We start from the raw sequence: 12,865 nt of genomic DNA on the forward strand, positions 1-12,865 counted from the left end.
ATCTTGCGGTTTTGTCTTATGAATTTTGATTTATTGTCTGTATCACACCGATATAAACTATTTCTATCTAAACACTATTTTTAGCTTATACCAATATGGAACCGATAATAAATTAAAAAGAAGCTTATATAAGCTTAACTAAACACTCCTATATGTTAACTCTTGTTATTTGTTGTTATTTGTAAATCACATTTTATATACAAATTACAAAAGAGTTACCCTGCAAATTAAAATTACGGTTTTGATCTCTTACATAACTTTTTTTTTTTTAAGTTTTAATTTCTTTAATTGTAAACGAGTTTTCTGAGACAATACGAGTGATGAGATAAATACTAGTTTGATTTTAACTTACAAATATGAAAGTTATAGTGAAGGCAGTATTAATAAAATGTTTGTTGATGTAAAATATAGGCCTTTCATTGTCCACACAAACCAAAAACAAAATTCCCCACTAATCTTTCAAGTTCCAAGAAAATCTATAGATGAGAGGGTCCAAATTGGCAAGCAACCATCTCACTCCCACTATCATCATATAGAGACAAAATATTTTATTGTTTTTGTCACAAGACTTATGTTTTATTTTTATAGTCATCGTTTTAGGGTTCGGCTTGATTTTTTGGGATAAATTATTGGTTGGGATGCTAGAAATTTTAATACTTTCTTTAATGAACAACATTGATACGAAAACTCATTTATTTATACTAATACACTTTTCTTTTAATTTAAAAATAAAAATAAAATTTTAAAAAATAAACCCTCCAACAAATTTGATTAATGATTTAGTCATGTCATCATATTTATACATCTTGAACATCATGTGGCAGTGTTCATCTTTGGATATTTGATATTTTCTTATATAATAGATATGATTTAGTTATCTATTGGATTTTGGATTTTGTCATACAATCAAATCTAGTTGACTATGCTCAACAAATAAGAACTCAACTAACCGGATATATTGGATTGGTTCAATATTATTATTATTATTGTTTAATTTTTTTGGCACAAAACATAAAGCAACGTTTTATAGAGTAGAAAAATTGTTCAAATTCGTGAGAGCCCAAAAAACTGGAACATAACCTTTGTTTATACTCACTAAATGAATAAACGGTGAAAAAAAAATGGGTTTGGGAAGCTACTTCTAACTAAAAGATCAGGAGGGACCACAACCCTCCCAATTACACTAAATAAATGATGAACACTAAAATAACCAACATAAATAAATATATCAATCCAAACAGAATAACATACCATAAAGGTTATTTGTGTAGTTTATTTTTTTTAACAAATTACATTTTCATATATTTTCATTTAAAGAACAAAAGTCCATCATTCATACCAAACAGATGAAGTAAGAAAGGAAAGTGACTTGTGGAAATTATGAAGCACATAGTCCCACATGGTTAGGTAGGTCCACGCACCATGACCATGAGTCCATGGTGCTATGCGATTAAGACGCTTGTGAATTGTTATAAGACGCCCAGAGGGTGTGCGTGCTGTTTTGGTCTGTGTGGTTTATTTGCTCCACAAGACAACTCACAATTAAGCACCATGCAAATGTTTTTCGAGTCGTCCTTCTTCCTCTCTACCACAAAGGTAACATACAACTTTCCTTCATGCTCACTAACTATCATTTTATCATGATGTACAATTGTTTTTTGATTCCCTAATTACGTTCAGTAAATTAAGTCAGAAAATCTATGATAATGCCTAAAGGACATATATAATTCAAAATTTAAATGTAACTCTGGTTAAGTTCTTTTAGTAATGATCTCATAGTAGAAGATCTCAACAATTCAATTGATGTAAACAAACTATCAACCATACAAAATTCGTATCTGAGTAAATTTATTTCTTTCTGAAAAATAGAATGTTTCTATCTTCTCATTTGAATGATTTTCTACCAACCGGCCGAACATAGTTATCTTGATAAATATGATTTTGAAATTGATAAAAATTAAGGTTATTTGGATACTACTACTACTACTAGTGTGATGTCTGATGTTATCATAGATATAAGTTTGATAAGAAGGTGAACTGAAAAAGGACATCGTAATTTTGCCACTATTATTTTGCTTATAAGTAAGATATTTAAGTCACTTACCCAAGATAATAAGTTTTGGTTTAGTAAGAGCATCTAAGTCACCTCTGTTGTCGATGTTGTCGATTTCAGCCTCTTTTGAGGGTTCTAGTCATGTTTGAGACATAATTGTAATTATGGATAGTGAGGCCAACACCTATTACTCATTTTCAACAAAAAGACATTTTGATTTATAGCTTTTTCTAAAATGAGGTTTTAAAATGTGTTTGGATGAAAAAGAGAAAAACCAAAAGTTACCAAAAGTCATAATTTTCTAACTTTTAAAACAAATTCTTCTTCTTTTTTTTTTTTTTTGCCAAAAAATCATTTTAAAATGAATTTTAGATTTGCCAAACATCTTTTTAAACTTTTAGCTTTTTGAAAAAGCAAAAAAATCTAAAAAGTCACTTTAAACATGAATCCCAAACACCTTCTTATAATGTGTAAAATGTTAGCTTTTCACAAGAGATGCGTTCACGCATCAGAGTAGCAGAGAACAGTATGTATACAAATAGTTCCTCAGTAATCCTTTAAAACGACACTTTTATTCTTTAGGAAAGTGATACACACAAAATAAAGGTGCAGTATATAAATGGTTTTTTATGCCCATATATACAATAAGAATAGTAAGAAGACCAATTAGGTAGGTTGAATTCGTTGTATAACATGCTATTTATCAGTTATATATATATATATATATATATATATATATATATATATATATATATATATATATATATATATTGATATTTGTAACTTTTTTATAAAGTTAAAAACAAAGTAATGTGGACAACATTCAACATAGAGATCATTCTAAATATATTCACGAGATCTTTTTCACAAATTAATTTGTTAAAACCAACATAATTTCTTTTCACATATTATATAATAAATTAAGTTAACCCATATATAAATAATAAAAGTATTAAAATAGAATATAACACGTGTAGTTGATACGATATCTATTCTACATTTATTTAATTTGATCAACAAAGTTCTACAATAATTTGATAGGAGAGTTTATCTTTATAAACTAGGAAGAAATGTAAATAAAAATTATATATTTGTATGAAAGCAAGGATAGAAAAATAAATGAAAATGACAGGTTAAGATTGGTCAAACTAGAACACACTTACAAATTATAATCATACCCACATTAAAACCAAGGCAATTTCATCCTAAAGTTAAAATTTTGTTACTTGAAAGAATCTTTCTACTATAAAATGAATTTGCCGGCCTCGAAATTATTAAACTCCCCTGCACGTAGATCTCCTTGTCCATCATCATTTCTTGAATGTTTCTGCTTTTTTTTTTTTTTTGGTTACAGATTGTTGAAGATGAAGCATAGCAAAATTTTGAGATTTTATATAGAATTAGACATCTTGTAAACATTAAAGATGACTTCATCTTGGATCACATCTCTCTCTTGTTCTTCAAGCTCTGCCATTCCAGAAATCGACACCTCACACAACTCATCCATTCTTCTTCCATGGCTACAGTTCATCTTGCTATCTCCATGCCCCCAAAGGCTACTCTTAGCTTCCATTGATACCCTCTTTCTCTTCACCGTCTTTCTTTTTGCACTTCAAAAGCTCTATTCAAGATTCACCTTCCACAATAACACCAATTCTGCCATTAATGAACCTCTAGTTCATAAAACCATAGTTTCTGTCAAAACCAGTCTTTGGTTCAAACTATCGTTGCTTGTTTCAGCCATTTTAGCTGTTTTAGCCATTTTTTCATCCTTTCTGGGGTTCACCCACAACACCCAGATGCCATGGAAGGTGATCGAAGGAACTTCTTGGTTACTTCAATCCATATCATTTGTTACAATCTTTGTTCTGATCATCCACGAGAAAAGATTTCAAGCAGGAACTCATCCCGTCTCTCTTCGTATATTCTGGGTGCTAAACTTCATCGCCATTACACTAATCGCATCTTCAAGTATCATCCGTCTGGTATCCAACACTCCATTGTTGAAAACCGGCGACTTAATTGCATCAATCTATTTACCTTTTACAGCTTTCTTCTTGATTCCATCAGTAACCGGTTCAACCGGGATTACAGTGACAACGGAATCAGAGGTTTCCGATGAACTAAGCAAATCATCGAATGTGAGTGGATGGGCATCTGCTTCAATCTTATCAAAAACATTCTGGTTATGGTTGAATCCATTGTTGAAGAAAGGCTACAAAACCCCATTAACACTCGAAGACATTCCTTCACTTTCACCAGAACACCGAGCCGAAAGAATGTCGTCCCTTTTCGAACAAAACTGGCCCAGACCCGAAGAGAAGTCGAAACATCCGGTTCGAACCACACTGCTTCGTTGTTTCTGGAAAGACATCACATTCACAGGATTCCTAGCAATCATAAAGCTGGGTGTTGCATACGTGGGGCCGCTACTCATCCAAAGATTCGTGGACTTCACCTCGGGGAAAAGCAACTCTCCATTCGAAGGATATTACCTTGTCACAATCCTTCTGGTTGCTAAATTCATTGAAGTTTTATCATCACACCATTTCAATTTCCACTCGCAGAAGCTCGGGATGACAATCCGGTCAACCCTCATAACCTCTCTGTACAAGAAAGGTTTACGCCTCTCGTGCTCAGCTCGACAGTCTCATGGTGTGGGCCAGATCGTGAATTACATGGCTGTAGATGCTCAACAGCTCTCCGATATTATGATTCAGTTACACGCGATTTGGCTCATGCCCGTTCAAGTTCTGGTGTTGTTAGTCATTCTTTATGGGTACCTCGGATTGTCAACTGTGGTTACTCTTATTGCGGTTTTGGTGCTTCTGCTTTTCGTATTTTGGGGTACAAAAAGAAACAACCGGTACCAGTTTAATATAATGACGAGTCGTGACTCGAGAATGAAGGCCACAAATGAGATGCTTAGTTACATGAGGGTGATCAAGTTCCAAGCTTGGGAAGAACACTTCAACAAGAGGATTGAGACGTTTCGTGAGTCTGAATACGGTTGGCTTTGCAAGTTCATGTATTCAGTCGGTTCAAACATGATCATTTTATGGAGCACGCCTTTGTTTATCTCCACGGTTACATTCGGGAGCGGGATTTTACTCGGGATAAAGTTTGATGCGGGGACGGTTTTCACGGCCACATCGCTGTTCAAGAACTTGCAAGAACCGCTCTGGAGTTTTCCACAGTCGATGATTTCGCTCTCTCAGGCGGTGATCTCGTTGGGGAGATTGGATGAGTATATGATGAGTAAGGAGTTGGATGAGGGTTGGGTGGAGAGGCATGATCAAGATGGCGATGCTAAAACTGCTGTTGAAGTCCAAAACGGGTCGTTTAGCTGGAATGATGAGCCTTCAGAAGGGGGTATGAATATGATTAAGAACTTGAACTTTGAGATCAAGAAAGGTGAACTCGCAGCCATTGTAGGGACTGTAGGCTCTGGGAAATCGTCTTTGCTTGCATCTGTTCTGGGTGAGATGCCCAAAATCTCAGGGAAGGTCAAAGTGTCCGGGAGCACTGCATATGTAGCACAAACAGCATGGATTCAAAACGGGACGATTCAAGAAAACATTCTGTTTGGTTCACCAATGGATAGACATAAGTATAAGAGGGTAATAAGAACATGTTGTTTGGAGAAAGACTTGGAAATGATGGGATTTGGAGATCAAACTGAAATCGGGGAACGTGGGATTAATCTCAGTGGTGGCCAAAAGCAACGGATTCAGCTTGCACGAGCTGTTTATCAAGATTCTGACATTTATCTTCTTGATGATGTGTTTAGTGCTGTTGACGCCCACACCGGTTCAGAGATATTCAAGGCACGTGAATTTCTTTAGTTAAACCGAATAACATTCTTCTTCTTCATACACAAAAATTCTCATAAATTTAGTTGAATGCAGGAATGCGTGAGGGGTATCCTTAGAGACAAGACGGTCTTACTTGTGACTCACCAAGTTGACTTCCTTCATAATGTGGATCTTATCCTGGTGATGCGTGATGGGATGATCGTACAATCAGGAAAGTATGATGAACTGGTTGATTCTGGTCTGGATTTTTCAGCTTTAGTATCAGCCCATGAGACCTCAATGCAGCTAGTACAAATGGAGTCTACTACCGAGCCAGAAACCCTAACAAAATCTCTTAGCCATAGCTCCAGGGAAGAAAACAAAGAAAATCCAAAAGCTTTAGAACGATCTCAGTCGAGTTCTATAATAGGAACATCAAAACTGATTGAAGATGAAGAGCGAGAAACAGGAAGGGTGAGTTTACATGTATACAAAGTGTATGCAACCGAGGCTTTTGGGTGGACTGGTGTGGTTCTAATTCTGTTGTTGACGGTGTTGTGGCAAGCCACACAGATGGGTAGTGATTACTGGTTGGCTTATGAAACTTCAGAGGACCGGGTTGCTTCTTTCAACCCTTCCCGTTTCATTGGAGTCTATGCAATTATTGCATGCGTTGCATTTGTCATGATATTTAGCAGAACTCTATTCTCTATGTTCCTTGGGCTCGAGACTGCACAGAAATTCTTTAAACAGATTCTTCACAGCATCCTTCATGCTCCAATGTCATTTTTTGACACCACGCCTTCCGGAAGAATTCTTAGTCGGGTATAGTTTGTTTCTAGGGATCAAATTATTTTTAATAATATCGACATGAATCTTATTTGATTTGTTGGATGTTTTTCAGGCATCAAGTGATCAAACTAACATCGATATTCTGCTTCCATTCATGATGAATTTGAGCCTTGCTTTGTATACGTCTGTGATTAGTGTCATCATCATAACATGCCAATACGCTTGGCCGACAGTCTTCCTACTTGTTCCACTGGGGTGGCTCAATTTCTGGTATCGGGTATGTGTAGTGTCTATCTCACATCATCATAATTATATAATACAAAACCAAAAAAAAAAAAAAAAAATGATATTTTTGCGTAACTACTTCAGGGGTATTACCTTGCGACATCGCGTGAAATAACGCGACTTGACTCAATCACAAAAGCACCCGTGATTCACCACTTCTCAGAGAGCATATCTGGGGTAATGACCATTCGGTGCTTCGGAAAACAAGGAAGTTTTGTTCAAGAGAATGTTGAGCGTGTGGATGGAAATCTTCGAATGGATTTCCACAACAACGGATCAAATGGATGGTTAGGGTTCCGTATGGAGTTTCTGGGAAGCTTATTTCTTTGTGTGTCCACTGTTTTCATGATCATCTTACCTAGTAACGTCATTCAACCAGGTGCATACATACATTCCCACTTTCAAAACCCAACCCAATCATTGAGATTTCTAATCTAATGGGCACTTATATGAATTGAACACAGAGGACGTTGGATTGTCACTCTCGTATGGATTGTCGCTCAATGGTCTGCTGTTTTGGGCTTTATACACAAGTTGCTTTGTTGAAAACCGAATGGTTTCAGTTGAAAGAATAAAACAGTTTACAAACATACCATCAGAAGCAGAATGGGTGAAGAAAGATGGCCCGCCTCCTCCAAATTGGCCTACTCATGGCAGTTTGGAGCTCAGAAGCTTGCAGGTAGCCCACATATTGTATCATCAAGATTCAACAATTCCAATTCATATCTGTCAACTTGAACTTGATTAATGTTGGCTTGTGAACAGGTTAGATATCGCCCAAACACGCCTCTTGTGCTCAAGGGGATTACTTTAAAGATTGAAGGGGGGCAGAAGATTGGTGTTGTTGGTAGAACAGGTGGTGGGAAATCAACTTTGATCCAGGTTCTGTTTAGGCTGGTGGAGCCATCTGGCGGAAGTATCATCATTGATGGTATTGACATCTCCACACTTGGGCTTCATGATCTTAGGTCTCGATTTGGCATCATTCCTCAAGAACCCATCCTTTTTGAAGGCACAGTTAGAAGCAACATTGACCCTATTGGGAAACATTCCGATGAGGAGATATGGAGGGTAAATATGTCATATAAGCTTTCTTTCTTAAATCTTACTCACTCACCTCACCTCCGTTGAATTTAATCCATCTAACCTAACAACATGCTTTTTAGAGTCTCGAACGATGCCAACTTAATGATGTCGTAGCTGCAAAACCTGGGAAACTTGATTCTGCAGGTACTTGGATTTTTTTTTTTTTTTTTTTTTTTTTTTTTTTGTCAAAACTCAAAATAGAAGAAAAGATGTAATCTTCTTTTTGGGTTTTTTTTTTAGTTGTTGATAATGGGGATAACTGGAGTGTGGGACAAAGACAACTTCTCTGTTTGGGAAGGGTTTTGCTGAAGCACAGCAGGCTGTTGTTCATGGATGAAGCAACAGCTTCTGTTGACTCACAAACAGATGCTGTGATTCAGAAAGTCATAAGAGAAGATTTTGCAGACTGTACAATCGTTAGCATTGCTCATAGGATACCCACTGTCATGGATTGTGATCAGGTTCTAGTCATTGATGCAGGTATATATACACTTTCTTATTCACCAACATTGATGGAATGTTCATCAGTTTCTTCAACTAATTGAGGTCAACTAACTGCTTAATGCTTACTTATCTAATGTGTTGTGACAGGGTACGCAAAAGAATTTGACAAACCCTCGCAATTGATTGAAAGGCCCTCGCTTTTTGGGGCATTGGTTCAGGAATATGCAAACAGATCATCTGGTTTATGAATGACATTGATGTTACTCATATAATTGAACCGAACAAATTATCATCATAGAGCATGCCCTTGTTAGAAGAATGAAGCATGATTTAGGAATCAATAGAAATATGTATTAGCAAAAGCAAGCAACCACTTATTTAAACTTGTTTCTTGATTGTAAAACCTCTATGTATACAAGAGGCAAAGAGGCTATTCAAATCCCCAAGAATACATGGACTAGCAATTGCCAATGCTCCTTTGTCTATGATCCTTTCTGCTCTCTCAGTTTGAAGCCTTTCTGCCCAATACTCGGGACAACTCTACAAGCTTCATAAAGTTGGCGTAATTGTGAACTAAATAATAAAAATCATATCATTTCAGTTAGTGTCCATCAAAAATTTGCATTGCAATTATTAAGGAAACTTAACCATAATCACTACACAGTTCGTCCGAATTCATAATCAGAAACCCATTTCTTCTCATTTTTTACTTATATTCTTTCAATCCATGCAGAAACTCATATAAATACACATCAATCGTTCCGTTTCACATTATATATATAATACAGCTCATCGCAGAAGGATTTGACAAAGCACCATTATTAGGTCAAAATTTATGTCCCGAATCAAATTCTGATTCTTACTTTCATTTCATTAGCTTGTTAACGTGATAATCCACTTAACTATCCATAAAAATATCAATTTTAACCAAAGATCGTTCAATCGGATTGCATACATACCTCAATTTCCCAGACAGTTCCGACACGTTTTTCTGAGACTACTTCCTTCAACACATTGCCTCTAAACCTTGTCATTTCACTTGACCTCGATTGCAGTTAATATTCCTTCCTTACCATGATCCTTCTTCACGAAAATCATTGGCGTTGTTCTCCCCCTCTCGCATTTCAGCCACCGCTAAAAATGAAAATAAAAAGTAGAAACCGATAAGAACACGGTACTTTGCCAAACCATGAGGTAGCTCTCGTGTATTATCCGATCTCTGATACAACGCTTCCGTTTGGAAGGAGAAACTGCATTAAAAGTAAAAGCATCATTTCATTTGTGAAAAACGTTCGATTATATCTTAAACTAGGTTATATCCCGTAATACTACGGGTGAGAAATAAAAACAATAAAAATAAAAGTATAATGATTGACCATTAATTAGAGTATTATATATATATATATATATATATATATATATATATATATATATATATATATATATATATATATATATATATATATATATATATATATATATATATATATATATATATATATATATATATATATATATATCCCTCAATTGCCTTTTCTAAGATAATGATGGTCTATTTGTAATTTTTATATTTTAGCAACTATTGTTATAAGTTATAACACTAATTTATTAGATTTAGAATACATATCTATAGTTGACCATAGTACTGCATGTTCTATCAAATTATCAAATTAGAAAGAAATCATTTATGTTTAAGATATATAATAATTTTTTTAATGGGAAATTAAATGTATATTATACTTTGAATTACCTTCTTCCTTAATGATTATATTTCATAACCATTACAATTATTGACATCGATTCGTATTTTTCAATTTGTATGAAAACTTTTCTCCATATAAATGAAATTGAAATAGTAAAATAAAGATGGTAGATTTTTAATCAATTAAATCAATAATACAAAACTTGATGTCAATAATTAAATTGGCAACAAAACTGAACTCATTAGTTGAAATACCAGTCACATTTTATAAGCACCATTTTGTTTAAATTTTTGTAAGGATCATTCTTTTCAATACTTCCAATTCACAACTTCAAAAAGCTGTTAATATAATATTAGCACCATTTAAGAAAAAAAAATAATTATACATATTTAATTGGATTCAACGATTAATGAAGAAAAAACAATGTTTAAAAATGTTACCAGTCTTCTTAATACGTGTAACAGATGACCAAGAGAATGGTCCCTTAGATGAGCTTCAAGACCAATAGTTGTGAAAACTCCAATGAAACTTCAATCATGTATAGGTGGAACTAATCCTTTTTAGGTGGAAGCTTCGATCCTCTATCAGTGCGACTAAACCAATGAATCTTCAATCCCCTTATTGTCTAATGTAGTTAGAAATATGATCACTTTCTATTTCCATGAGCATATGCTGAGCAAAAATCCAACATATGTGGACCAAAACTTCCATTATGAGGTTGCTAACATAGACAACTCCCAAAACAAATCCTCAAGATGCTTCAATACAAAGGCCAAACAAAAATATCAAATGAAGAAAAAAACCAAAAAACAACATCTGAATCGAAATGCAGTCAAACTCAAAGAAATAGCAACCTATATTTGTTGAGTCTCTGATAACAAATAAAAATTATCTGAAAGAAAAATAACGTTTGAAAATATCTTTATGGAACATAAAAGCAAAGAACGGAATACCATATTATTAGTTGTGATCCAATAAATGAATTATAATTTGTCTGACATAAAACAAATGATACTTACGGATGCTACATGGCTAGACAAAAAACCAAAACCATATATCATGAATATTTGATAACAATATTGGATTTTCTTCAAAGAAACATTTTGCCCCCAAAAAAGTTCAAGCTAAAATTTATAGAAGATTTATGGGGTCATTACGTCTTTATCCTATAAGTTAAATGAAAGAAATAAAACATATATACCACTCTTTTTTCCATACTATAGCATTGTACATTCATTAAAACATTAGACTTTCAAATAACATTTGGACATCCTACATGGATGATGGCATAACATAAAAACTTGTAATAAAGAAAATACATTCCCATTTTGCAACCCTTAAACTTTCAACTTTAAGATTATTTATCAATTACCACAGTCTAATTTGAATTCTTTTTTTTTTCAAGAATTAAGATGGAGAAATTACAAAAATACACTCTACCCACAAGATGTGAAATGCATACCCACTTCCATTTGTATCAAAATGCTAAAATGCTTTGTATAAATCCTCTTCACAATCCAGTTGAGGTCAATGCATTGTTGTTGTGATTAACTCAATTGATCCATTTCCATGCACATCGGCCTGTAAGAGTTACGTAAGTCAAAACCAATATTATATGATAATCTAAAAATCTTGAAAATTAGAAAAAGCATACAACATCCATGAGTTGTCTAGCTTCAGACTTAGTGAGTTTTGACCCATTGGCAAGTTTTAAGTTCATGTGGTCATGCCACTGTTTTCCAGTCCATGTTCATAAACATTGATTTTAGCCCTTGGATTTCACAAGTTGATATTTCCAGCAATCACCTAAAGAAATTTATTAAAAATTATGCTCGTTGCACAATTAGGGGTAAGATGTATACTGGAATCTGAGGAAGTTATAATATTAAGAAAACCTTAGAGATCGATTTTCTCGAGTTCGTTGATGACTCAAAATTGCTTTCACCCTAAAGGGTTGCACCGTCGATTGTTGATTGACTTGTCTGATGCTTCTTGTGACATCCCCAATTTCACGGCTAGAAAAGATCGATTTGTTTATGCTTTGTTTGTAAAATCAGAGAAATCTTTTAAAGAAAATGGTTGTGGAATTTGTCCCCAAAACAAAATATGATAAGAATTTATCAAAGCATTTCTTTAAAGAAATGTATTTTCATTAAATAACAAAATCCCGGGATGTTATGTTCCGATACAGACCAAAAGCATAAACAGTATAAAATAGACCTTACAACAGTTATTTATAACTATTGATTTATAATCCAAAATCTCTCGTCAAGTCCACCAACTTATACTCTTGTGTCATTACCTATAATGCAAAGAAAACTGAGTGGGTCAGACTTGGGAGCCTGGTGAGCATATAGGGTTTTCAACCCACAATAATATAATTATCATATTTAATCATCAAGCAATCAACCCAATTACCCATCCCCATTATCTTCTTTATTTCTTAAGATTTTACCCTAAGAATCAACTATCCTTTATTCACTTGTTCCTAAGGATTTACCTAAGGAATCGGCACGAAGTCCATTGCTGCCAAAGTTTATCTATCAGGTACTAAATCCATAGTTATCAGGGCTAACTCCATAGTCACCAAGGTTCACTCCACAAGCGCTAACTCCATAGTCGCCAAGGTTTACTCAACATGCGCTAACTCCCTAGTCGCCAAGGTTTATACAATAGACCCTAACTCCATAGTCACCAAGGTTTATACA

The 12,865-nt window shown here is 34.4% G+C and overlaps 1 protein-coding gene and 1 long non-coding RNA gene across 2 annotated transcripts; one reads left to right on the plus strand and one right to left on the minus strand.

The window, feature by feature from the left end:
* The first annotated feature begins 1,488 nt into the window (after positions 1-1,488).
* LOC145014845 (ABC transporter C family member 14-like) lies at positions 1,489-8,925 on the plus strand. Its single transcript, XM_078973280.1, has 10 exons — positions 1,489-1,596; positions 3,408-5,880; positions 5,962-6,672; positions 6,752-6,916; positions 7,009-7,303; positions 7,389-7,603; positions 7,690-7,995; positions 8,091-8,154; positions 8,251-8,490; positions 8,602-8,925. Exons 2-10 carry the CDS (start codon positions 3,478-3,480, stop codon positions 8,700-8,702), a joined length of 4,500 nt encoding a protein of 1,499 aa, XP_078829406.1. The 5' UTR covers positions 1,489-1,596; positions 3,408-3,477; the 3' UTR covers positions 8,703-8,925.
* On the minus strand, positions 8,784-9,785 carry LOC145014846 (uncharacterized). The gene is made up of 2 exons (XR_013665652.1): positions 9,414-9,785; positions 8,784-9,027 (listed from the first exon to the last, which is right to left on the minus strand). It is a non-coding gene; the product is annotated as an uncharacterized LOC145014846 (long non-coding RNA).
* Positions 9,786-12,865: the final 3,080 nt, after the last annotated feature.

The sequence above is a fragment of the Lactuca saligna genome, chromosome 9 (genome assembly GCF_052625555.1).
Source record: "Lactuca saligna cultivar CGN05327 chromosome 9, ASM5262555v1, whole genome shotgun sequence".
NCBI lineage: Eukaryota > Viridiplantae > Streptophyta > Magnoliopsida > Asterales > Asteraceae > Lactuca > Lactuca saligna.